The sequence below is a fragment of the Callorhinus ursinus genome, unplaced genomic scaffold, assembly GCF_003265705.2.
Source record: "Callorhinus ursinus isolate GAN/ISIS: 27379988/994484 unplaced genomic scaffold, GSC_fseal_2.0 scaffold12, whole genome shotgun sequence".
In the NCBI taxonomy this organism is placed as follows: Eukaryota; Metazoa; Chordata; class Mammalia; order Carnivora; family Otariidae; genus Callorhinus; species Callorhinus ursinus.
The window spans coordinates 33448681-33471671 of NW_027397074.1; the positions used below are offsets into that span (position 1 = coordinate 33448681).

Here is a 22991-nt window from a genome sequence, read left to right on the forward strand (position 1 = left end):
ACAAGAGAAAGTTATTTATAGAGCTAATAAATACAGAGAGCTAATAAATACAGAGAGACTGCAAGAAAAGTCACCATTTTGCAACCCTTGATGGAATAAAGAAATTAGGCAATATCAAAGGCACTAAACCTTTAGGGAAAAGGTGGATAAGAATGTTACAACAGGATCATCTGGCTGGTGACTCCTGAATCTGCAGATCCTTCTTAGGATCACCAAAAACAGGGACACCTGGGTGGCTCAGTCGCTTAAACATCTGCCTTTGGCTCAGGTCATGATCCCAGGGTCCTAAGACTGAGTCCCACATTGGGCTCCTTCCTCATCAGGAAGCCTGCTTCTCCTTCTGCCTTACAGCTCCCCCTGCTTGTGCTCTCTCTCTCTCTCTGACAAATAAATAAATAAAATCTAAAAAAAAAAAAAAAAAAATCACCAAGAAGTCAGAAGACATTGTAGGTCCCCTGAATGATGTAATAAGATGTACAAAATGCCATCTATAAAGTATTTCTTTAATAGGATGTTAAGAATTTAATGATCTATTTTGTAACAAATGTGAACCAAGTAAGGAATTTTACACTGACCAGTAACAAAATTGACTCTCTTTTGAGAAAAATGAGATTCCTTTAAAAATTTTTGCAGTTAGCCAATATAAAATTACTGGAGCATAACTTTTTTTTTAAAAAAGCAAGGCTTTTTGTTTATTTTAAAAATATACAGTAATCTTATAATAGTGAAAAGTTTTTAAATGATTTCCCACTTCCAGGGATTCTGAGAGATTCTGTATTCTCTCCCTCCTACCCCAACTTCCCCTCATCACCGAGTTAGGAATCTTCATTTAATGGCAGGGGTTGGGGAGACAGCAGACAGAGAGGAAGCAAGAGGTCCCAGGACATCAAAGAGTGAGATGCAGAGGCAGAATGAATGTGGGAGCTGCCCCGAACCTCCTCTACCTGAAACATCGCCATTTTTTTTTCACTACAGTATATAGAGACAAAGCATCAAGGGAATCATGCCCAGACAGATTTCTGGCAGGATCTGCCTATGACTGGAAGAGACAGAACAAGGAGAGGATCTACTAGATCCGAAGCAAGCAGATCAAGGAGAGGAAATAATGACACTCTCAAGTGGGGATTGTAGATTTCAGGTTCCGGGAGCATGCAGCCCCTCCATCAGCCTCCGTAGACAAGCAGGAGCTTTCCCTAAACATGGAGGGCACAAGTGCCTCACTTCTTGGGAAGGCTAAACAAAGCTTCACTGGGTAAGTCACTGCAAAGAGTCCTGGGGAGATTTAGCTGCAGCTTCAGTCTTCTCAGGGGTCTTGTGGAAGCCACAGAGAAATGAGGTCTCACGGATTAGGCAAAGCCTCCTGACAGAGGCAAGAATTTGAGATTAGAGAAGAGACACAAGTGGCCAGAAAGGGTGATAGTGATGATGAACAGAATAAATGAGCAGAAGTTAGGGCAAGTGCTGCCCAGTGTGCTGATCTGGAGGGTGGAGTCTCTGTAGCAGGCAGGGAAACAAAAAAATGCAGAAGGCTAGAGAAAGATGAGAAAAAAGGAGAGAAAATGTCAGGGGGTAAAAAGGATGTTAGGGAGGAGAACGGAAAAGCACATAAGCATGGAAGTAGATACTATAGAGCATAAAGATACTTTATACTTCAAAAATAGAAAACACTTACCCCTAACATACCCTAGTAGAATTACATTGAGGTACAATATCTAGGTAGACTCAGGTTACTTTCTCCCTAAGATGGGTCATTTTTATGAGCTATTCAACTGCTTGAGGTTTTTTCCCTCATAAATGAACAATATTCTTTGCCTTAAAAAACCCTGTAATATAGCCCAATTGTATTATTCAAGGAGAATAAATACAGAAGCAATTTTGCTAGAAGGCTGTTCTTATTCCTTGTTAAGGATTGGCTTCTATTTCAAACTCTGCCCCATGCCATCTGCTCTTTCCTCCCAGCCCGGGCTCAGCATACTCTCTGACGGTGGCTGTCCCAACACCGGACCTGGGTCTCCCCAGACTAGCTGTAGCCTGGTGTGGGAATTCCATCCTTCCCTCTCACCTTTGCTCAACTCCCCGACTCCATTCCAGTGTCTTCCCGATTTTTCATACTTCAGGCTTTGCCTCTCTCTCATTGGACTTTGCAGTATGATTCTATTCACCTAGATGTGATTTTAAATATTTGCTAGTAGCTTTTCATGCTCTGGCTGCAGCAAGAGAGAGGAGAAGAAGCCCACACGAATTACAGAATCCTGGCAGTCTTCAGGTGGGTCTGAGCCCAGCTTCGATGCATGTCAGGAGCAACACTATGGCAGGTCAGTCTTTGCTGGGAGGCCCTGCAAAACATTATCTCCTAGACCTTGTTCTCTCGGTCCTCCTGCTGCTAGTTACGGAGGTTACCTGCCTTCATCCGTCCCAGCACTAATGTCTAAAAGAGTGATTCTCAACCTCGACTGCCCATCAGAGTCAAGGGGTGGGGGCAGCTTTAACAAATACTGATGCCAAAGTCCTGGCCTCAGTGATTCCATTGCAATCAGTTGGGGTGCTGCCTGGGCTCTGGGATCTTTTAGATCTCCCGATTTTTATCATACAGCCAATGTTGAAAAAACTGCCCTCAAAACATACCCCAGAGTTCTAGTTGCCTAAGTGGTCCTCCACTATTACCAATCCCCCATTCATTTAAACTATGGAGGAAAGTGGACAGGACATAGATAACTAAAATATCATTTACTAATAAAGTAATAATGCTGGAAATGATAGTCAGCCTAAGTGTATCAACATGCATTGGAACAAAGTAGCATTACCTTAGCCCACTCAGATAAATTAACATGTCATCTAAACTGTCCTTTTTGGCTGCAAAAAAAGATGTTCATGTTGTACTTGGCACAATGTAGCACATAGAAAGACTGCGCCTGGGTGGCTCAGTTGGTTAAGTGACTGCCTTCGGCTCTGGTTGTGATCCTGGAGTCCCGGGATCGAGTCCCGCATTGGGGTCCCTGCTCGGCGGGGAGTCTGCTTCTCCCTCTGACCCTCCCCGCCTCTCATGTGCTTTCTCTCTCTCTCAAATAAATAAATAAAATCTTTAAAAAAAGACTGAAACCAGAAATAGGTGTATTCACAATAAAAGGTCAAAGCCAGATCCAATTCAACAGTGTTACAAAGTGTATGAAGAGAGGGTCTCAGGCAGTAAATAGGGAAGGACCCAGAGCTGTGAGCACAGAATGTGGGGCCACTGATCAGGAACAGGAAAATGGAAAAGACAAGAGACAGTTACTAGATGATTCCAGTGCATTCTAGTGGAAGGAATATTGTACAAAGGCTGATCAGTATCTGCCTACTTGTGCTGTACAAGTATAATTCTGCACCTGGCGGGCTTGCAGGTCCTCATATAAAATGTTTCACTTCATTTTCCTTCAAACGTGTTGTATCAGTGGGTGTAGGCTGAGCTATCCTGCAGTGACAAACAATGCCTCCCCCCCAAAATCTCAGAAGATAAGTATCGCAAAATGTCTCAGCCATACTCTCATCCTCTCATCGGTTGGGAGTAGCTAAGGGGGAAGCTGTCTTTTTGTGTAGTTGTCCTTCGGGAGCCCAGACTGATGAAGCAGCCACCGTCTCAAATGCCGCCCACCCTCATGTCGACAAAATAAGCATCCTAGATGATATTATACTGCCATCTAAATGCTCCCACCCAGAAGTGACCCAAATTATTTCTATTTACAACTCATCAGCAATTATTAGTCACCTGGCCCCATTCAATCAGAAGAGAGCAAAGAATTTAACCACGTGCTGCAAAGGGCAGGGGGTGGGGTTGGGGGGCAGAAATAAGACACACAGCTCAAAGGGTACTACACCTTCTCTGGGAAAGAGTCAACTTCTTCCTGTTTTTCACAGACCCAACTATGGACAAAGATACATCATGTTGTATCACTGAGTTGTATTCACTAAAATGTAATCTTAAGGAGATTTTTATTTTTTATTTAAGTCCCTAGTGCTTAAAACAGTGCTTGTATTATAGGAGAGTTTAAGCAGATTTTTTTGGATAAATAAAATTCTTGTGAGAAGTAAGAATGGACAGAAAGAAGAGAGCTAATGGTAATGTTATTTAATAAAATCACTATGGTTAACTTGCTCTTCATTATTTCAAAAATCACCACATAAGAAACTTCCAGAGTCAAAGGATTCACCAAAGATATTGGAATAATGCTATCACCACTTCCTCAAATTGCTCCAGAAGGCTTACCCCAATTAAGATCAAGTACAAATTCTGTCATGGACTATGCCCAATATCCCATGTTTAACCACAAATAGCCAAGTCAGCCTTAAAAATTTAAAAACGGGTGGGGGGAAGCAAAGAAGATGATCTTGACCTCCGAGATATCGATCTCAAATCAAGTAAGATTTCATGCTCCTGCACCTGGATGGGAAATCACAGTAATTTATATCGATCTGAATTTTTCCTAAATTAATCTATAAATTTAACACAACCCCAATTGGACTTTTTTCTCCATAAAATTATTTCTGTTTCAATTTCATCAAGTTTCTAAATTCCATAGGTTATCAAATTTTACCCAAAATGATATTTGCTAAACAGATTGATTTAGGAAAATGCTGAAACTGAGTAGTGAATTTGCTAAGAGATGAAAGCATATGAGGATAACCACACTACCATCTTGGGAGAAGCCTTGGAGTTCTATCCTCTCCCACCTGGGGCCACCATCAGAGGGTAGCAATGTAGACTTCAAACATGGGGACCTTCCCCCTTTACCAGTCCCCAGGACTCTCCCAAATATTTTGTGGACCTTGTGACCAGTTAGAGAGGCCTCAGAAGGGCCAGGCTGAGTCTTCCCTCTGATCCTGGGCTCAGGTTCTTGGCTGCATGGGGACAAGATCTGCCCTTGTGCAGTTTAACACCAGCAGGGAGGCTCAGTGTTACTCATATGTTGACAAGTAACATCGTATGATAACTGATATGAAAACAGAAGAAGTTACTATGACAGAAGGGCTCCAAGACTCACCTATTTGACCTGAAATTCTGGAAGTTGGTCCTCGTCATCAGAAAGTTTCTTTCTGACGATGGTTCAAAGGCAAGAGACTGTCAAATTAACCCTAGCCACTCACTCCCACGCCAAGAACTGAGTCTCAATGCTGTGTGAGGGCCCCCACACCAGCCACCTTCCCAGAACATGATGGAGGTTCCTGAATTCTCCTGAAGCCAGATGAGAAGATTTTGAGTAGACCTTTCATGAGTGAGGGCTGGCCAATCCACAACAGAAGCTCCACAAGGGACAGCTGAGTCTCTGGAACCCATTTGAGCTTTTCCATCTGGTGAGGGACCCTCCACGGATCCAAGCTCTGTGCAGCATTTATCTGAGATGGGCTGGGAGGCACAGGGTTCCTGCTAACCCTGAAAAGATGAGGGACCCAGCTGAGCACACCTGGCCTAGATATGCCTGAAATCACCTTGGAGCTGGTCTGGGCAGCTGATCTCCCTGGATTAAACTGAGATACGAGAGTCCTCGCCTCTAGCCTGTGGGATCTACCCCCATCCTCCGAATAGCATAGACCTCCTGAGCATTCTTCTTCAGCTGACCTGTTCAACCTTTCCTTTCTGTTGATACATGTCCATCCCCTGACATTCCTCTTTTCATATCCCAAATTCTGCTCTCCTCACCAGACTGTCCACCAGACTGTGGACATTCGGCTGGAATCTTTCTACCCTGCTTTGGGCATTTATGAGTTTATCCAAATGGTTCTCTTTATAATCCGTAGATGGTCCTTACTCAGTTTTTACAGCAAACATTGTGTGATACACTAAACATTTTTCCCTGTCAATAAATGCGACTCGATTGCATCATTCTTCAATAGCTGTTTCATTTCCACAGAACGGATGATTCATTAATCCTTTCTCTTCTACAGTTACTTCCCAGTTTTCTCCTATTAAAGATAATACCGCAGTCAGGTATTTTTCCCACAGATCAGCACACACACCAGAGAGGAAGGGCAAAGGAGCCAGGCTGCCCGGGAGTGGGTCGTGCCTGTTCCACTTCCCCGATGTGTGACCCTGCACCAGGTACTTAACCCTCCGAGCCACATCTGTAGGCGCTCATCTGTAAAAAGAGTCTGTTGGGGAAATTTTGCAGGTAACGTAGCAACCTCAAAGATTAATTGCCGCTCAAAGTTGCCTCCTTGCAACGCACTTATGCTGGGGACTGATCAGAGGTACCATGACATTAACTCGTAAAAAAAGCAACTATTTTCTTTTAAATTCAGTGTGGGGGCCAACGAGACCACATTCTTATTCTATTTCCAACTTACAGGGATCACTAACCAGTTTTAAAAGTTAAAATGTCCTTTGAAATTGCTATTCTCCATTTCTATAACTTGAGATACTGCTGATGGGTGGGGAAATAGTTATATATTTGTCTTAATGTATGGAAACCACACTTATTAGCTGTCTGTACTATAGTGACAGGGTGCACGCACTATTGCAGCTTTCTATTCCGACACCTTTTTTTTCCTGTGAGTGGAAAAAATCTCATTGCTTTTTTTTTTTTTTACTACTTTGTACATAGCTATTTGCCATTCTTTAAATAGATAGCTATTTGTTATTCTTTAAATAGACTGCTATAAAAATTGCATTGAGCAATGTTTAACTCTTTCTGGAACAGAACACTATTGGGCCAGCAGTCAGTCTCCGCAGGATGAAGGAGGGCACAGGTACTGGAACCCAAGGGAGTAAAGGAGGTGTCCATCCCTACAGCGGGCCCATACGAGGATTCAGAGCCTCGGCCCATTGCCGGAGCAGCCACAGGGGTTGGGAGAGGGTAGATGGGAAGACAAGTGTGTACAGTGTGAGAGTTCAAGCCACATGAGGATCATGTCCTTGTGGAAGAAGGGCAGCCAGTGGGTGGTGCAGAAGCTCTAGCAGGGGGAGGGCATCTATGTGCATCTATGTGGGAGTCCAGGCAGATGAGTGTGAACTATATGCTTCCAAACAAAGTGAGGGATGAGTCCACCTGGCAGGGCAACCTGAGAACACATCAGAGTGGATCTGGATTATCTACCGATCCTAGCGATACCACTCCCCCTGCCAGTGACTGATTTTAGGTGGGCATGTGACCCTATTCTGGCCAAGGACATGTGGAAGGGAAGCATTTAGGAAAACGTTGTCCCTCTCCTAAGGTGAACATGAAGGAAGTCCTCTTCTTCCCCTCAGTAGTGGCATATCAGAATGTAAAACCCGGAGCTGCTACTACTGTCTCGTAAGGGGAAAGGCTAACTGAAAACCTGAAAAGAAAGCCAACATAGAGGAGTGCAGGATTTATTTTATTTGTTTATTTTATAGAGAGATAGCGAGAGAGCACGAGCAGGGGGAGCGGCAGGCAGAGGGAGAGGGAGAAGCAGCCTCCCCGCTGAGCAGGGAGCCTGATGCGGGGCCCGATCCCAGGACCCTGGGACCATGACCTGAGCCCAAGGCAGACGCTTAACCTACTGAGCCACCAGGCGCCCCGAGGAGTGTAGGATTTAAAACGAGCAGAGATCTAGAGCTCTGGTCCTGACTATTTAGAGCCTAGAACTGATCTCCCCCTGGACTTCTTGTTAATGGACGCAAGATATTTCCATGCTGTTTAAACACGTAAAGCTTAGGGTCCTGATATTATAATAAAAACATCATAACTGATGATAATCTCTTTACTCCAAAGCTGACACCTGTCCCTGACAGTGAGTCTGCTAGTGGCCCTGTGCATGATGAATCAGAGGGACTTACACTCAGGGTTACTGGAAGGAACAATCAAGAGCATTTACAGATAAACAGGATATGATCCAGGGTATGGGAGCTGCCATAGGAAAAACTATAATTAGACTGTGATTTTCCGATGGGTCTCTCCTAGGTGGAGTTCGAAATGACAGCCTCAGGGTCATTCTATCAGTTAAATAAAGCTTCTTAAATTATCTTAATTAATACAAAGTGTGAACTTGTTATGTTACCATTGCTGTACAGTTTAGGTGTGATCCATATCAAAGTAATAAAATGAAGTTAATAAAAAACAGTTTATTCAAACAAGAATAGTATATGAAGACAATGATGCGGGAGGAAAAAAATAGCTGTAGGGTAAGAAGAAGTTAAGCTCTGGAAGCTAGAATTTCCTAGCAAAGAAACTGTCAAGTTTACCAGTGCAGTAACGTCCTTGGTAAATTTTCTTGTCAAAGGGTTTCCGACAAGCAATTCCTGAACTTTTAGAGAAAACATAACCAAAAAAAAAAAAAAAAAAAAAAAAAAAAAAAAAAAAAAGCAAGAGATCATGTCAAAGAACAAAATAATTTTGATAGTAGCAATAATATTCAGCATGGGCCACACCAAGATAAACAATTATGGGAGTGGACATGTAATACTTTGAGTCACTAATTTGCAAATGACAAAGATCGGAAATAAGGGATTTTCTTCACCCAAAGACATCCTAGTTACTAAAGCTATGATACAAAATATAACAAAAGTCAACAAAAGGAAATTGAAAAAGAATGTATAGAGACAGGATGCAGGACATTTTTCACCACCTAATATTATAATAGGTAGATGGATTAACTAACTATACAATCTGACTTCGAAAATATAGAAAAGATTATTTAAAATAATGTTATATAAAGGGCTTAGTTGACTTCTTTTTGTTGAACGGTATTCACACTTTAGTGACAGAATTTTTAAAGTTTATGAGCAAAAGTAGGAATGCAGTGAAATAGTTTTTAGACCACCTACATTTAGCATACATTAAATTACACGACACATTCCTTTTAGTAAATGCTCTTTCTATAACATTCATTCCAGTTACTGACAGAAGCTGCAAACAGGATTATGATATTTAATTAATTCAAAAATGCAGCTGTACTTCAAGCTCTGGCAGTTATCCAATTACTGTAATGTAGATTTTTAGAGAGAAAGAGAAAGATACAATGCTACCAGAAATAATTTCACATTTTCCTTTCAGTTATTAATTTAGTGGAGGGGAGGGGCAGAGAGGTCAGTAGGCATAAGCTCTAGGCAAGTGTTACAGTAAAAATTAGGGTCAGTGTGGGCCAGATGTAGAACCAAGAAATAACACATATATGTGAAAATCCCATGACATTGTGAGGTTCACCCTCACGATAATATTACCACATCAACGAACTTGGTTGGACTTTTGATTTAAAGTAGGGAAATCTAATGCAAACTAGCTTAAATCAAAAGGAAAGTATACTGACTTGCATAACCAAACTGCAGTCAACCAAAAGCAGGTGTGGAGCTAGTGGCAAGGGGGGACTACCATTGGACTTGACCTTCTCTTGTTCTGTATGTTAGCTGTATTCTCTTCTACTGTAAATCCACTTTCTATGTAGAAACATGGCTAATAGCAGCTTCTAGGCTCATACACTAATAGCTTAATGATAAGACAATAAAAAGATTTTAGGCAAGAACTCTGGTTGTACTGGCTTCTGTGGTGGACCAGTACTTGTGGCTAGGTTGTGAAATCTAGTTACATTTAGGTCCCCACATTTGGACCAAAAACTGTGCCCAGGGAGGTAGGGTCATGTCCTGCCTATTCTAACTCATTTGGGCTTTAACCAAACTTCTCATTATAAGGATAAAATTCATAAAGACAGATAATAGAATGGTGGTTGCCAGGGCTAGGGGGAAGGGGAGTTATTGCTTAATGGGTTCAGAGTTTCAGTTTGTGAGATGAAAAAAGTTTTGGAAATAGATGATGGTGATGGTTATATAACAATGTAAATGTACTTAATGCCACTGAACTGTACACTTAGAAGTGAATAAAATGGTAAATTTTAGGGTGCCTGGGTGGCTCAGTTGGTTGGGCGACCGCCTTCAGCTCAGGTCATGATCCTGGAGTTCTGGGGTCGAGTCCCGCATCGGGCTCCCTGCTCGGCGGGGAGTCTGCTTCTCCCTCTGACCCTCCCCCCTCTCATGTGGTCTCTCTCTCTCATTCTCTCTCTCAAATAAATAAATAAAATCTTTTTAAAAAAGTAAATAAAAAAATAATGATAAAGTATAAAAAAGAATACTCAATAATAATATGCATAGGATAAGTTCTAATTAGTATTAATTAGAGAAGGGGAAGAAACAGTATGTAGAAAATCATCGAGTTATAATGATAACCTGGAGAATGGGAGAAGATATTTGCCAGTTCTGTATCTGACAAGGGTCTAGTCTTAGGAATATATAAAGAACTCTTAGAGCTCAAAAACCAAAACCAAATCATCAAACAAAACAATGTAAAAATGGGCAAAAATCTTGAATAGACATTTCTCTAAGGAAGATACACAAATGGCCAACAAGCACATGAAGAGACTCTCAACATCTTTAGTCCTTAGGGAAATGCAAACCATACTGAGTGCTGACAAGGAACAGGGAAATTCAAACCCTCATACATTGCTGGTGGAAGTAAAATGGTGCAGCCACTGTAGAGAATAGTTTGATGGCTCCTTGAAAAGTTAAACAGAATTACCCTTGACCCAGTAATTCCACTCTTAGGCATACAACAAAAAAATTGAAAACAAGTGTTCCAACAAAGATTTACAAATAAATTTACATAGCAGTGTTATTCACAACAACCAAAAGATAGAAACAACCCAAGTAACCACCAACAGTAAGTGAGTAAACAAACTGTGGTATATCAATATTACTTAGGAATGTTATTTAGCTTTAAAAGGAATGAATTTTTGATACATTGTAAAACATGTATGAACTTCCAAAACATTCTTCTGAGGGAAAAAAGACCTATATTATTCCATTTATATGAAATATCTACAACAAGTAAATCCATAAAGAAAGAGTAGATTATTGGTTACCAGGGTGGGAGTGAGGTAGCAGGGAGGGAGAAATGGGGAATTACTACCTAATGGGAATGTGGTTTCCTCTGGGCATGATGAAACTGTTTTAGAATCAGAGAGAGGTGATGTTTTCATAACATGGTGAATGTACTAAATACCAATAAATTGTTCGTTTTTTTAAAGATTTTATTTATTTATTTATTTATCTGATAGAGACAGAGATTGAGAGCAAGCACAAGCAGGGGGATCAGCAAGCAGAGAGAGAGGGAGAAGCAAGCTCCCCACTGAGCAGGGAGCCTGATGTGGGGCTCGATCCCAGGACCCTGGGATCATGACCTGAGCCAAAGGCAGACGCTTAACCGACTGAGCCACCTAAAATGCTCATTTTTAAATGATGTTTATGTGAATTTCACCTCAATAAAAAAAATTTTTTTCTAATGATCATCAGCATATAAACTTTAAGACCCCTTCATTTTCTAGACAGAAAAACCAGGAGCCTTCCAATAAGAATTTCAGTGCTTTTATTTTTTTTTTTAAGATTTTATTTATTTATTTATTTGAGAGAGAGAATGAGAGAGAGAGAGCATGAGAGGGAAGAGGGTCAGAGGGAGAAGCAGACTCCCTGCCGAGCAGGGAGCCCGATGTGGGACCCGATCCCGGGACTCCAGGATCATGACCCGAGCAGAAGGCAGTCGCTTAACCAACTGAGCCACCCAGGCGCCCGAATTTCAGTGCTTTTAAATATAAATACTACTTGATAGGTTATATTCTAATTTCTTAATACTTGACTTTCCACATGGGGTGATTGTTAGGAAAGTGATATCTGCCTTATCCCACTATAGAATACACCTTATGTTTCTAGAGACCTTTTTTTCCTTGTTCATGGTATTGGATTATCACTAGCCTTCCATACCTGTTATGTACCTTCTCATTCTAAAAGGAATATACAAGTCACACACATTAAGTAAATACAAGGCCACTGATTTGTATTCAAATAAAGGCAACCAAATATTGATTTCACTGATTAGCACTGAGGTGACTGTTACTGATTCTCTATTCCAACTCACCATGTACAACTTTTCTTTCTTTTCTTTTCCTTCTTCCCCCTCTTTTCCCTTGCTGTTTGTATCCGTCTGAACTCTTGGATGTCCTTGAAAGAAACCCTAATCAAGCAAGGAGAAGCAAAAATAAAAGAGGAAAAACTGCTGGAAAGGCAGAACCTCAGTAGTGATGGAGCCAGAAACTAAGTCTGCATGCATCCCTCACCCATTTTCTCCCAATTCTACCACTCTTCCTGTGCTGGCTTTTCATTCCCAGCCCAGCCCCTTTACGTGGCTGGACACATACCTGGCGGCACCTGGTTCACTGCCTTCTCTTCAACTCATTGGGAAGAGAGGGCGCCCCAACCCGGGCTTCTGGGGATGACCAAATGCATGACACCTGACTCTAGAGAGATGTGACTGACAGCAGTTTATCAGTTCCCTGTCCTCACAGCCCAGGGGACAGGACACTGCAGGCCATGCAGCACTACATGGGGATTGTGCTCTGGAAGACAGTGAACAGCCAGGGCCTTTGGGAGGCAGACTCTGTAGTAACAAGAGGGTGAGATGCCTTGGTTCCTACACAAGAAGGTGATTGGATTGTTGGAATAATTCTCTGAGCTTGCAGGGAAGTGAAACCTGCTACTTTGGGGTAAGCGGCAATTGTATTTGTTCTGTTGGATAAGGATGGTTCCTCTAGGAAGGGAACATGCAGTTCAGTCATTTTAGGCCCTCCCAGTTTTAGATATTAAGGCAGCATGTAATACTAACTTCAGGTCTTACACCACATAGCTTCCTTTCCCCTTAATTCCAACTGGAAAAATCTAGGAGTAATTATTCTGCTTAGCCTATTTTGGATTATATTCCCACCCTTGATACTAGGAGCCTTGAGAGCTATAATTATCAGCCTCCCTGGGCCATACGATCAGGGATAAAGCAGTGCCCCTAAAGAAGGACACCTCTTTTCAAAAGAAGAGAAGATGAGGGCGACCAAAAGACAACAATATAATTCCTAATCACAATTATGTCCCTTCCTTTGCTACTCTCTTCCCTTTCTCTCTCTGCTTCTCTACATTTGTTTTCTTCTCTTTTTTCTTGTCTTCACCCTCTGTCTTCTCTTTTCTCTCCACCCCCTTCCCTTCTGTTTTTCTTTCCTTTTGCTCTCTCCTCCTTCTCCTTTGTTCTATTCTTCCACTCCCTTTCCCTGATTCCCCCACCGTTTTTAGTAGTTCATGCTTGCAAGAGCCACTCACAGCCATCACCTATACAAATAGTAGGAATCTGGTGGCCTTGAGCTTGATTTCTGCTTCTTACTTCATAAGCCAGATCTCTAGGTAAAGGGTAAAGAATTGGGCAAAACCTAAATGAGCTGTTTGTCTATCTTTTCTATCCAAATTTAAGGAAAATTGCCAAACATCTTGGAAACTGTACCCTAATTGTGGAAACACATTTTCTTTCTTTGTTATAATATAAAATGAATTCATGAAACAAAAATTATTTTCTAAAACTTTAGAAGCATTAAACTTGCAATGCAAAAAGCCTCTTCATGTCTTTGTACTTCTTCTGAAAAAGATTTCTTCTGAACTATTTCCAAAATGTAGTGCCTATAATTAAAATGATTGTTGAACTTTTGTCTCCTATTTGTTTTGTGTGAAGAGTTGGTAAAGAAAGCGTCATTAGTAAGAACCTTACAACTGAATAAAGGCAATAAAGGGCACACAGTTATTAGTCAATAAGACAGTTTGGAATTCTGTACCAGGGTAATTGAAACACTTTGGGTTCTAAGCAAATAATAGTAACATCTTTAATGATCCATTTGAATGCCAGTCAGTATCAAGCTGAACCAAACACAATTAAAGTATGTTTAGAGCTATGCGTGCTAACACCATTTGCTTCGTAACTTCCTTTCTTTGGAGTGTCTTATTCACATTCTCCATTCCTTGACAGAGAGTGTGATTTATGGGAGGGATTCAGTCAATTTCAATGCCTGACTGAATGAATGAATGCATAAATGAAGGACGTAGGGCCATGTAAAATAGCTTCCTCATGCAGAAAGAAGAGCTCTTTAAATGGCTTGATGGCCCAAGTCTGGCCACACATGGTAACCCAGGCTTCCTGGAGCTAGTATGGGAGTCTCTTCCTGTCACTATAGTATGTAAATAAGAGCAACAAAAAATCTGTCCCCAAGAATTTTGGATGTCACTGCTAACAGCGATCTTATTATGCAAAACTAATCCAGGCCGTAAAGGAAAATGACTTCTAAGCTGAGTCTTCATTCTCTGTACTTTAAAAGTTATGGGAGTATGGAGAAGAAAATCTCAGCAGTTTCAGATGCTTGAGTTAGAAAGAGTCTAAGAGAAACCTGTTATTTTAAGAGGTGAAACGGAACCCCCAACATTTTAAAGTATATATCACATTTGAAAAAGCTTTCACAAAGAGATGAAAAAAAACTTATTGACTTGCTAATAGTATTCATTCAGTGATGGTTTTTTTTAAGTCAATACAACTTAGATTAAGTTGTAGTTTAATAATAAATGTTTTAAAAATTATCTTTCAACTAAATTACCATCTATTATGATAAAAGAGTTAGGTTTATGTTTACATCTAAACATGTGGTTGCATGTAGCTTACATTCCAACAGTAAATTTGGCTTTCCAGATTTAAATATTAATCTGGAAATTGTTAGGATAAGAAATTTTGTCAAATTTTTACTACATATGGTAACAGGGGACAAGAATTCTTTTGAGAAGAACTGAGTTGACCATAGACATATAGCTTTTCAGACCTCTTTGTACTTGTAATTTAAATTCATATATACATATTTAATATACATGTAATACAAAAATAGACATATAAATGTATAATTAGTTATCTATTGCTGCATAACAAATTACTTCAAAATTTAAAAGCTTAAAACCACAAACATTTATTATCTCCATTTTGAGCATCCGGAATCTGGGTGTGGCTCAACTGGGTGACCCTGGGTCAGAGTCTCCCAGAAGGATACAAGCCAGACCAGGGCTATAGTTATCTGAAGGCTTCAGTGGGGGGGATCTACTCCCAAGCTGACTCACATGGCTATTGGCAGGCTTCAGGTCCTCTCCAGCTTTTGGCTAGTGACAACTATACCTTCTCATGTGGGCCTTTCTCTATGTCAGCTCACAACATGATAGCAAGTTTATCTCAGAGCAGACCACAGAACAAGAGAGAGGGGGCCCAAGACAGAAACCACAGTCCTTTTGTAATCTAATCTCAGAAGTGATATCCCATCCTCCTGCCATATTCTATTTATCAGAAGCCCATAAATCTGGCCCATGTGCAAGGGAAGGGAGTAACACAAGGATGTGAAAACCAGGAGGTAGGGATCACTGGGGATATTTTAGAGGTTGTCTAGTGTGTGTGTGTGTGTGTGTGTGTGTGTGTGTGTGTGTGTGTGTGTGAACATACATGTATACACACATACGTGCATGCACACACTCACACATATGTGTAAGTATATGTGTGTATACATACACTATACACACAATCCCCACACATTTATATAGAGAATTTATGCTTCAAATGCCTGATTGTGACATCATGTGTATGACAAAACAAAGCCCTCCTGCTAGTATTATCAAGACTTCTCTGCCAGTTTAGGATAAATTTCTATCAACAACTCAAGAAGTCTAAATCGAACCCAGTGAAGGAAGGGTCAGTAATTTTAATGATAACACACAACGAACTCCTATGATGGAAATTGATTTTAAAGAATTGTATGACATTTCCACCCAGTTGCCATTTCTAGTTTCAGGCAAGAGGTCTTCTGTCCTAGGCCCCATGATTTAAAAGCCCTGCTCAGGTCTTCCTCTGAACTCACCATCCCCAATCCTGCCCACCCCAAGGGGCAACTGGATGAACCCACCTGGAGTTCTTGCCCCCTCATCTTTTCACACTCTATATCTAGAACCCTGATAGGCATGTGCTCCTCTAGGCACAAGGAATAGTCTAAGGGTGGCTATGTGAGGTCATGGATAGAGCTTAGACATGGGACACATTGATCTTGGGAGAAAATGTGAAATCACACAGAAACCAGCACAGGTTTAGAATTGAAAATTATATTATTTGGTGAAGCTATAGTTCTGTCTAGAGGTTTTTAGCTTTTCCAGAGAGTACAGAAATGTTTCCAAACCTGAACCACTTCCTGTTCCTATTCAGGTAGCTATTTGGAGGATTGTGTGTGAATTTTGAGAGGAAATAAGGTATGTAAGGAAGAACTGGAAATGGCTATCTTTCTGCGAGAGTTCAAGAACTAATATATATGGGCAAATTTCCTTTAGAACTATGATGATAAAACATGTCATGGGGTTGTGGAGAGATTGATGCTTCCCTATTAGCTTAGAACCCACCATCCTTCCAATAATTTAAACAATGGCAACACTATCAACATCAGGTGATAGCATGCTGGGCATGGATCCCAGAGATCAGTGAAAGTACTTTGGGGACAGAGAAATAAAGTTTATCTCAGCAGTCTGAAGTGCAGCAGGCATTAGCCAGGGAGAGAAAACAAGGGAAGACAGTTGTGCAGGATGCTAAAAGATGACTTGAGTCATTGGGTAACTTCAAGGAATAACTGGGAAATTCTACACACCTAGCTTGTAGGGCTTCAGTCATTTCGATCTGCATGTTCAAAGTTAAGCAATTAACATGAAATGACAACTCACAGAAAAAAATACAAAGGACCAATAAGCATTTGAATGACACTCAACTTCACTAAATAAGTACAAATTAAAACATCGAGATAAAATTTTTCTCCAATTAGACTGGCAAAATTCAACAAAATATCATCCTATAGAGAAAGAGACACACATATATATCTCATTAATACCATCAAAGAATTTCGCCTGATGTAATACCCAGGATCACAAAGACGCTTCTTACAGCATTGATTATCATAGCAAAAAGAAAAGAAAACTGGACAACATAAACGTCCATCAATAGAGTAATGCATAAATAAACTGTAACAAACATTACAGGGGAACATTATGCAACAATTCAACTCAGTAGTTTGGGTTGAAAGATGGAAGATCATGAGATGGTAAAGAGAAACATGAAAGCTGAAGAACAAATTAGAAGGATGTATTCCATTAAACAACAACTACAACAACAACAAAAACCTACACAGGCAGAAGCAAGTTAGCAAGCCAGTTTCATACATGCTGGCAGATGATAGGAGACTTCTGGGTCAGAGACTAAGGACAGTTTACTACTCACAGTAACAGCACAGCCCGAGTATCAGTATTTGCACGAATTCCAGCCACAAATTCCAAAGGGCAATGAGAAGCAGGCCAGGTGATGTGGTCACATACGTGGGTGGTGTTAGAGGAGAGGAACACCAAACTTAGAAATCTTAATCTTTCATACTGGGCAGTAAAACCCTGCCTGATCTTATGTTTATTATAAGGGAAGAAGACATTGCCTTTATTATGCTGCTTATTAAAAAAACAAAAAACAAAAACACACCGACTATTTGTTCAGGAGGTAGACACTACATCTTCCAAGGGTGTTCGTTATAAAAATTTAAAATATAGTGCTGAACAAAGGCAGTCAGTGTCTCCTTCTATAAGACTTAGAGTAACCTGAAAGACTCATAGAGAATTACAGGAATTCTCAATATTCCATTTCATTCTCATTTTGTGTAAGCAAAAAAAAATTGTAACTGTCAACTAAAATGATATTTTACCTAAACTTATAACAATGAAAATGTTGACACTGTGCTTATCAAATATCATAAAAAAGATATATTTTTATACATATAAGAATATGTTTTGATTGTGGCTGATATGTTGCTCATTTAATGCAGATTCTCCACAGTAGAAAATGGCTGATAATGATTATTTCATACAATAAATATTTTTCACTCACTTGGAAAAATAGCATCCAGGCTGATTATTGGAATTACTCAAGGCAAAATTAAGAATATTTTTTAAAAATTATTTAGCTTTTATGATAACCATCACACCCATAATTTTTTTTCTCACACATTTTCCACTGGAAAATTCTTCTTAAAAAACAATCGCATGTCAACATCTCAACATGAACTTTTACTCTGTGAACAGTACATACTATTTGTCTAGAGGAGTGTTAAATAGTAGATTTTTGAGCTAAACTTCCAACTTGTTCATTTTACTATTGAAGACACTGAAGCCCAGAGACATTAAGTGACTTGAAAATGGCCAACAACTAGTTAATGTCAGAGCTAAGACCAAACCCCACATGCCCTGACTTGGAGCACAGGCTCTTTCTTCTTATCCAAAGCCACATACATGATATGATAGAGCTTTCAAACTGGGGTATGCACACCCCTGCAGGCAATGGCAATATGCCAGGGAGGTAAAGCCACAGGATAAACACAGGGTGTCTTGCTTCAGTGTAAATATTACTCAAAGATTTGAGGGGAGGTAAGGGAGCAACTTTATTTTTATATTAAAACAAGATTGATTGTAAAGCAGAATATACATTTTACATGGATTTTTAAAATTTCAAGCTGAATTCCTCAGGCTCTAATCCCATCTCACACAAGGTAAAAAATAAAACAACAAAAAAAAAACTCTCTGCTCACTCTGCTAGGGATACTTCTTTTGTAAAAATTTTGTGCCACCAATATGAGGATTTCTAGGAAGTTCCTTTTTACCAAAAAAGTGCTTCGCTAACCTCCATCTTTGACATTCTGTAATTAAATTTGCATTACTTTAGTCCTTGTGATCAGTTAAATTGTGAATTTTGGGGCGCTTTGGTGGCTCAGTCGTTAAGCATCGCCTTCAGCTCAGGTCATGATCCTGGAGTCCCAGGATCAAGCCCCACATTGGGCTCCCTGCCCAGTGGGGAGTCTGCTTCTCCCTCTCCCACTCGCCCTGCTTGTGTTCCCTCTCTCTTTGTGTCTCTCTCTGTCAAATAAATAAATAAAATCTTAAAAAAATAATAAAATAAATTGTGAATTTTTTTCAAAGAGAGAATACATTAAGACCTTATAATAAATGAGTTTCTGAGTTCCTTTACTAAGAATAGGGCTTTTTTAAAAATTCTTTCTCTTCTTGATAGAGTAAAAAGATTTAAAAAATAAAGGATAAATTTTTAAATGTGATTTTAGTAGACATTAACAGATCAGTAGTTTACTTATGTAAGACACTCTGTAAAAGTATTTTGCATATGATTCTAAAACTCACATTTGTGTAATGTACGAAGTTGAACAAAAAGTATGTATTTCCATTTTTTCATGTAGCAGATACATGAATGATATTTGAAATTCTATAACCCATATTTAACAGCAAAAAAGGGAGACAAGAGACCAGAAAATTATTTTATGCATTTTCTCAGTGGATCATTCCTCTCAACTGATTTTTATTTCTGGGATATAAAAACCACTTCAACAATCATTCTCAGATGATCCCTCCTTCTGTGATAACTTGGAAGACTTCTACCCACCCACCTCTACCAGACCCTAACACATTTCAGAAGTACTAAAAGAGTGTGTGTTTGATTTCCCCGAGACATTTTTAAACGCTCTATTCCAACACCAGCATTTTTTTTTTAATGCAAGTAGCCTGACCTATTTCTAACAGCTACATTTAATTCTAGATTGCAAGTTCAAATTTGGACCCAAGAAACCAGCTCATTCAATTGAATAAACATTTACTGAATGCAGTGTACTAGGCCTGGGCAGAAAATAATGATGACACGGAGAGAATCCTGCCTCCAAAGTGTCCCAAGCTAGAGGGGAACAAAACTCACATAAATAAGATCATAACATAGCCTACACAAGAGGTTCTAAATTAAACAACAACAACTTGAAGATTGGAAAAAACTTGCCAAATAGTGGCTCAACTTACCCATTTTCTGCCAGAGGGAGGACTTCTCAGCTACTAAACCAAAATGCACTTACCCTTCACTATATGATCAGCCAAGAGTTGCGCCTGGGATCTGGGGCTCCTTGATACTGCCACCTCCACCTGCATCCTGGGACTGGGGCTAGGATGAGCCAAGTAAGACACTGGCCTTAGTACAAAAATGTAAAGCAACCAAACTCAGCAATCAAAACAAACGTCTTATGCAATATTTTTTTTAGAAATTCAAAATTAATACAACAGCATTCATGATGAGCAGAATGTCAAAATTTTAAATAAAGGCAGGATGAGCAGTCCTGATTTCTTTTTTCTTTTTTGCTTCAGGCTCCGCTAGGATTCTGCAGGGCATTCCTTCACCCCCACCCTCCACATGTGGCCAGTGGTACATCTCATCTTCAGAAAGCTAAGTTTTCTGATATTTAGAGCTCAGATCAATGAAATGATTGTTAGTGGGTGATTGACAATGGGGTGCTCTGACGTAGCTGATCACCTGACCTCTGGCACCCACAGCAAGCTTCACCACACACGGGAGAAACGCGACGGTGTCCCAGGTACAACACGGTGGGCACTGCAGGACTACACGTGAAAACGTCATAGAAGGACTGGCTTCAGATCTTCCCTAGTTTGGATTGGCTTTTAAAGTCGCCGAGATGGCGGTAGCTGTTGGTAACGGAACAATGAACTGTGGGGCTGGGTTGGGTGGATGGTAGGTGCTGCTCGCCTCCCTGGTGCCCCGATGGCCTGGGACCTGAACCGTCTGCCCCGCATCTCCCTGCACTCTACGAGCCTAGTCAGGGCTCCGGAAGTTGCCCTCGAGATCAGCCGCAGGGTAAGCGGCACCCCCTTCTCCGGGCCACGAGCCCCCCCCCCCCGGGTCCCTGCGCCAAAGCCCCAGCCAGCTCAAGGCTGCCCCTGGGGTCGGCTGGAGGGGGTGGGACAATGGCAGACCCCCGGCCCTCCACTGGGGCGAGAAGTCTGTCAGCTCCAGGGTAGGGTTTGGGGATACCTCTGATCCCCGCTGGTGGACCTAACGTGAACCTTTTCTGGCTTACCACCTGCCGCATATGTAACAATGGCCGTTTAGAGATTAGATAATAAAGCCCTAAATTTGGAGTCTTGACTCTCCCACAAATATAAATAACCCAGAAATGCCGTTCCCCTAAAGTGCAAGTGGACACATGGAGGAGGAAGGTTTCTTTGATGAGCAGTACAAGCAGCGCTGAGGGCAGTTAAGATGGAGGCTTCAAGAACGCTTGAGCGGGAAAAGCTGTCAGAATTGTTGGCCACAGGAGCTAGCCAAGGGCTGAAGAGTTCTAGGAAGTGTCTGGGGAGCCTTGGGGCTGCCCTGTAACTCAAGGCTGGGGCTTCCGTAAGGATCTGAAAGCTACTCACACTGAGTCCTGATGAAGCTGCGGTGCGTGTGGGTTGCATGCAGCTATAGGAATCTATCATTGCAGTACCTGAGTCAGCAAAGAGAATGTTTTCTTCTATAGATTTTCATACAGACTTCACTCTTCTGGGCTTTTATAATCCCACAATTTTCAAATACATTTTTTTTATCTAGATCCTCAGGAAACGGGCAAGGGAGGAAACCTCTGTTCTCCCTGTGCCAGAATCATCCACACCCCACTTCCATGTTGGATTGTGTTTGGTTCCCTGTTTGGTTAGTGAGTTAATTTGAAATCTGGCTGACTCCCCCCCCCCCCAATCAGACAACTCTAATTGTCCGAATTCAATACCTCTTCTGAGTAATATCCTCTACTCCCCTACACAACACTGCAGATTCAAATTCTACCTTCTTGAAATTTGCTTTCTGGGCTCCCACTGTGCTCTTGTTTCCCCTTCTAACTTTGTAACCATCCCTCCAAACCTCCTTCCTTCTGCTTTCGCAGCTTGACTCCCTACTCTCTCTAAATGTGTACACTTCCCAGCGATCGAACCGGGGTCCCACTCCCTTCTGTACACTGACCTGACTGGCCAGGCTGTCCATTCCCAGCCTGATGCCTCTGCTGAGCTCCTCTCTTCCACCAGCAGCTTTCTGGTGGATGCCTTGACCCGTGTGTCTCACCAGGACCACAATTTCAGCGTTTCCAGCTGAATTCATCTTCCCTTCCAAGTCACTTCTCATCATCATATCATCACATTAGCATCACCACTTGTGACTTTGCTCGCCCTTATTCTCTGCCCCATTATTTGCCAGTTTCTATCAATTGTCTCTGCACACCCTCTGTCACATCTGCTCACTGCTCCTTCCCACTTGCCACTCTCCTGGCGCCTTGCCTTGATCGACCAGAGGCAGCCTTGCTTCCTGTCTGCAGTTCTCTCGGCACCTCAGCCCATCATACACGTTGCTGTTGCAAAGTTGAGGCCTTGCTGCGTCAAAAGATCCATGGGACCCAGGTGTGCATAGACAGATAAACAGAAAAGCAAAATGTAGTGTATACCTACAATAAAACATGATTCAGCCTTAAAAAAGAAGGAAAGACTGACACGCACTACAATTTGGATGAACCCCGAAGACCTTATGCTGAGCTAGATAAGCCAGTCCCACAAGGATAAATACTGTCTGATTCCACTTAGATGGGTCACCTGGAGTAGTCAAATTCACAGAGAGAGAAAATAGCAGGGTGGTTGCCAGGGGTGGGGGGGGTGGGGGGAAGAGGAAGGGGAAAATGGGCAGTGAGTATTGAATGCATACAGTTTCATTTAGGGGAGATGAAAAACTTCTGGAAATGGATAGTGGCCATGGTTCCACAGAACTGTACAGTTAAAATAGTAAATTCTGCATTCTATATATTTTACCACAATAAAAAAAATAGTTCAGGGAAAGAATGCTTGTTGTGCTCATTTAGATGAAAGGAATATGCTGCTCGTGAAGTTGTATGTTGATTGGGAACTGCAACTGCTCCACCACGGATTCACTGAAATTTGAAACTTCTTGGCACGTTTTTGGGTTCTTTGGTTCTTTGACATTAATACTTGTTACTAGATTCATATGAAATTTTTGGTTGGAAAAAAACATACCATGATTAAAAGCTGCGTAAATAAATAATTATACCGGGGATTTACATATTCTGCTGAAACTTTCAATTTCCTTTTTCATCTCTGAATTTTCAAAGTTTGACTTAAATCCTTAAATATTCATTCCATGGCTAAAATTTTCAAAATTTGTATTAATTTCTGAAGACTAACCTAATAGGTGCTTATTTTAAAATATTCAAATATTATTTTTATTTTTGTCAAA

The 22991-nt window shown here is 41.0% G+C and overlaps 2 protein-coding genes across 21 annotated transcripts in view; one reads left to right on the top strand and one right to left on the bottom strand.

The window, feature by feature from the left end:
- Positions 1 to 21803, bottom strand: part of SOSTDC1 (sclerostin domain containing 1) — a 56952-nt gene extending 35149 nt beyond the window's left edge. For 8 of the 14 annotated variants that reach the window (XM_025873286.2, XM_073898920.1, XM_073898916.1 and 5 more), the window contains exon 1: positions 19786 to 20234. The gene's annotated coding sequence lies outside the window, so the exon portion shown is untranslated. The other 6 variants (XM_073898921.1, XM_073898919.1, XM_073898911.1 and 3 more) reach the window with 3 other exon arrangements.
- LRRC72 (leucine rich repeat containing 72) overlaps positions 20442 to 22991 on the top strand; it is a 56223-nt gene continuing 53673 nt past the window's right edge. For 6 of the 7 annotated variants that reach the window (XM_073898908.1, XM_025873287.2, XM_025873291.2 and 3 more), the window contains exon 1: positions 20442 to 20576. In XM_073898908.1, coding sequence (XP_073755009.1) covers positions 20451 to 20576 — 126 coding nt within the window. In that variant the 5' untranslated portion in view covers positions 20442 to 20450. The remainder of the gene's footprint in view (positions 20577 to 22991) is intronic. The other variant, XM_025873288.2, reaches the window with a different exon arrangement.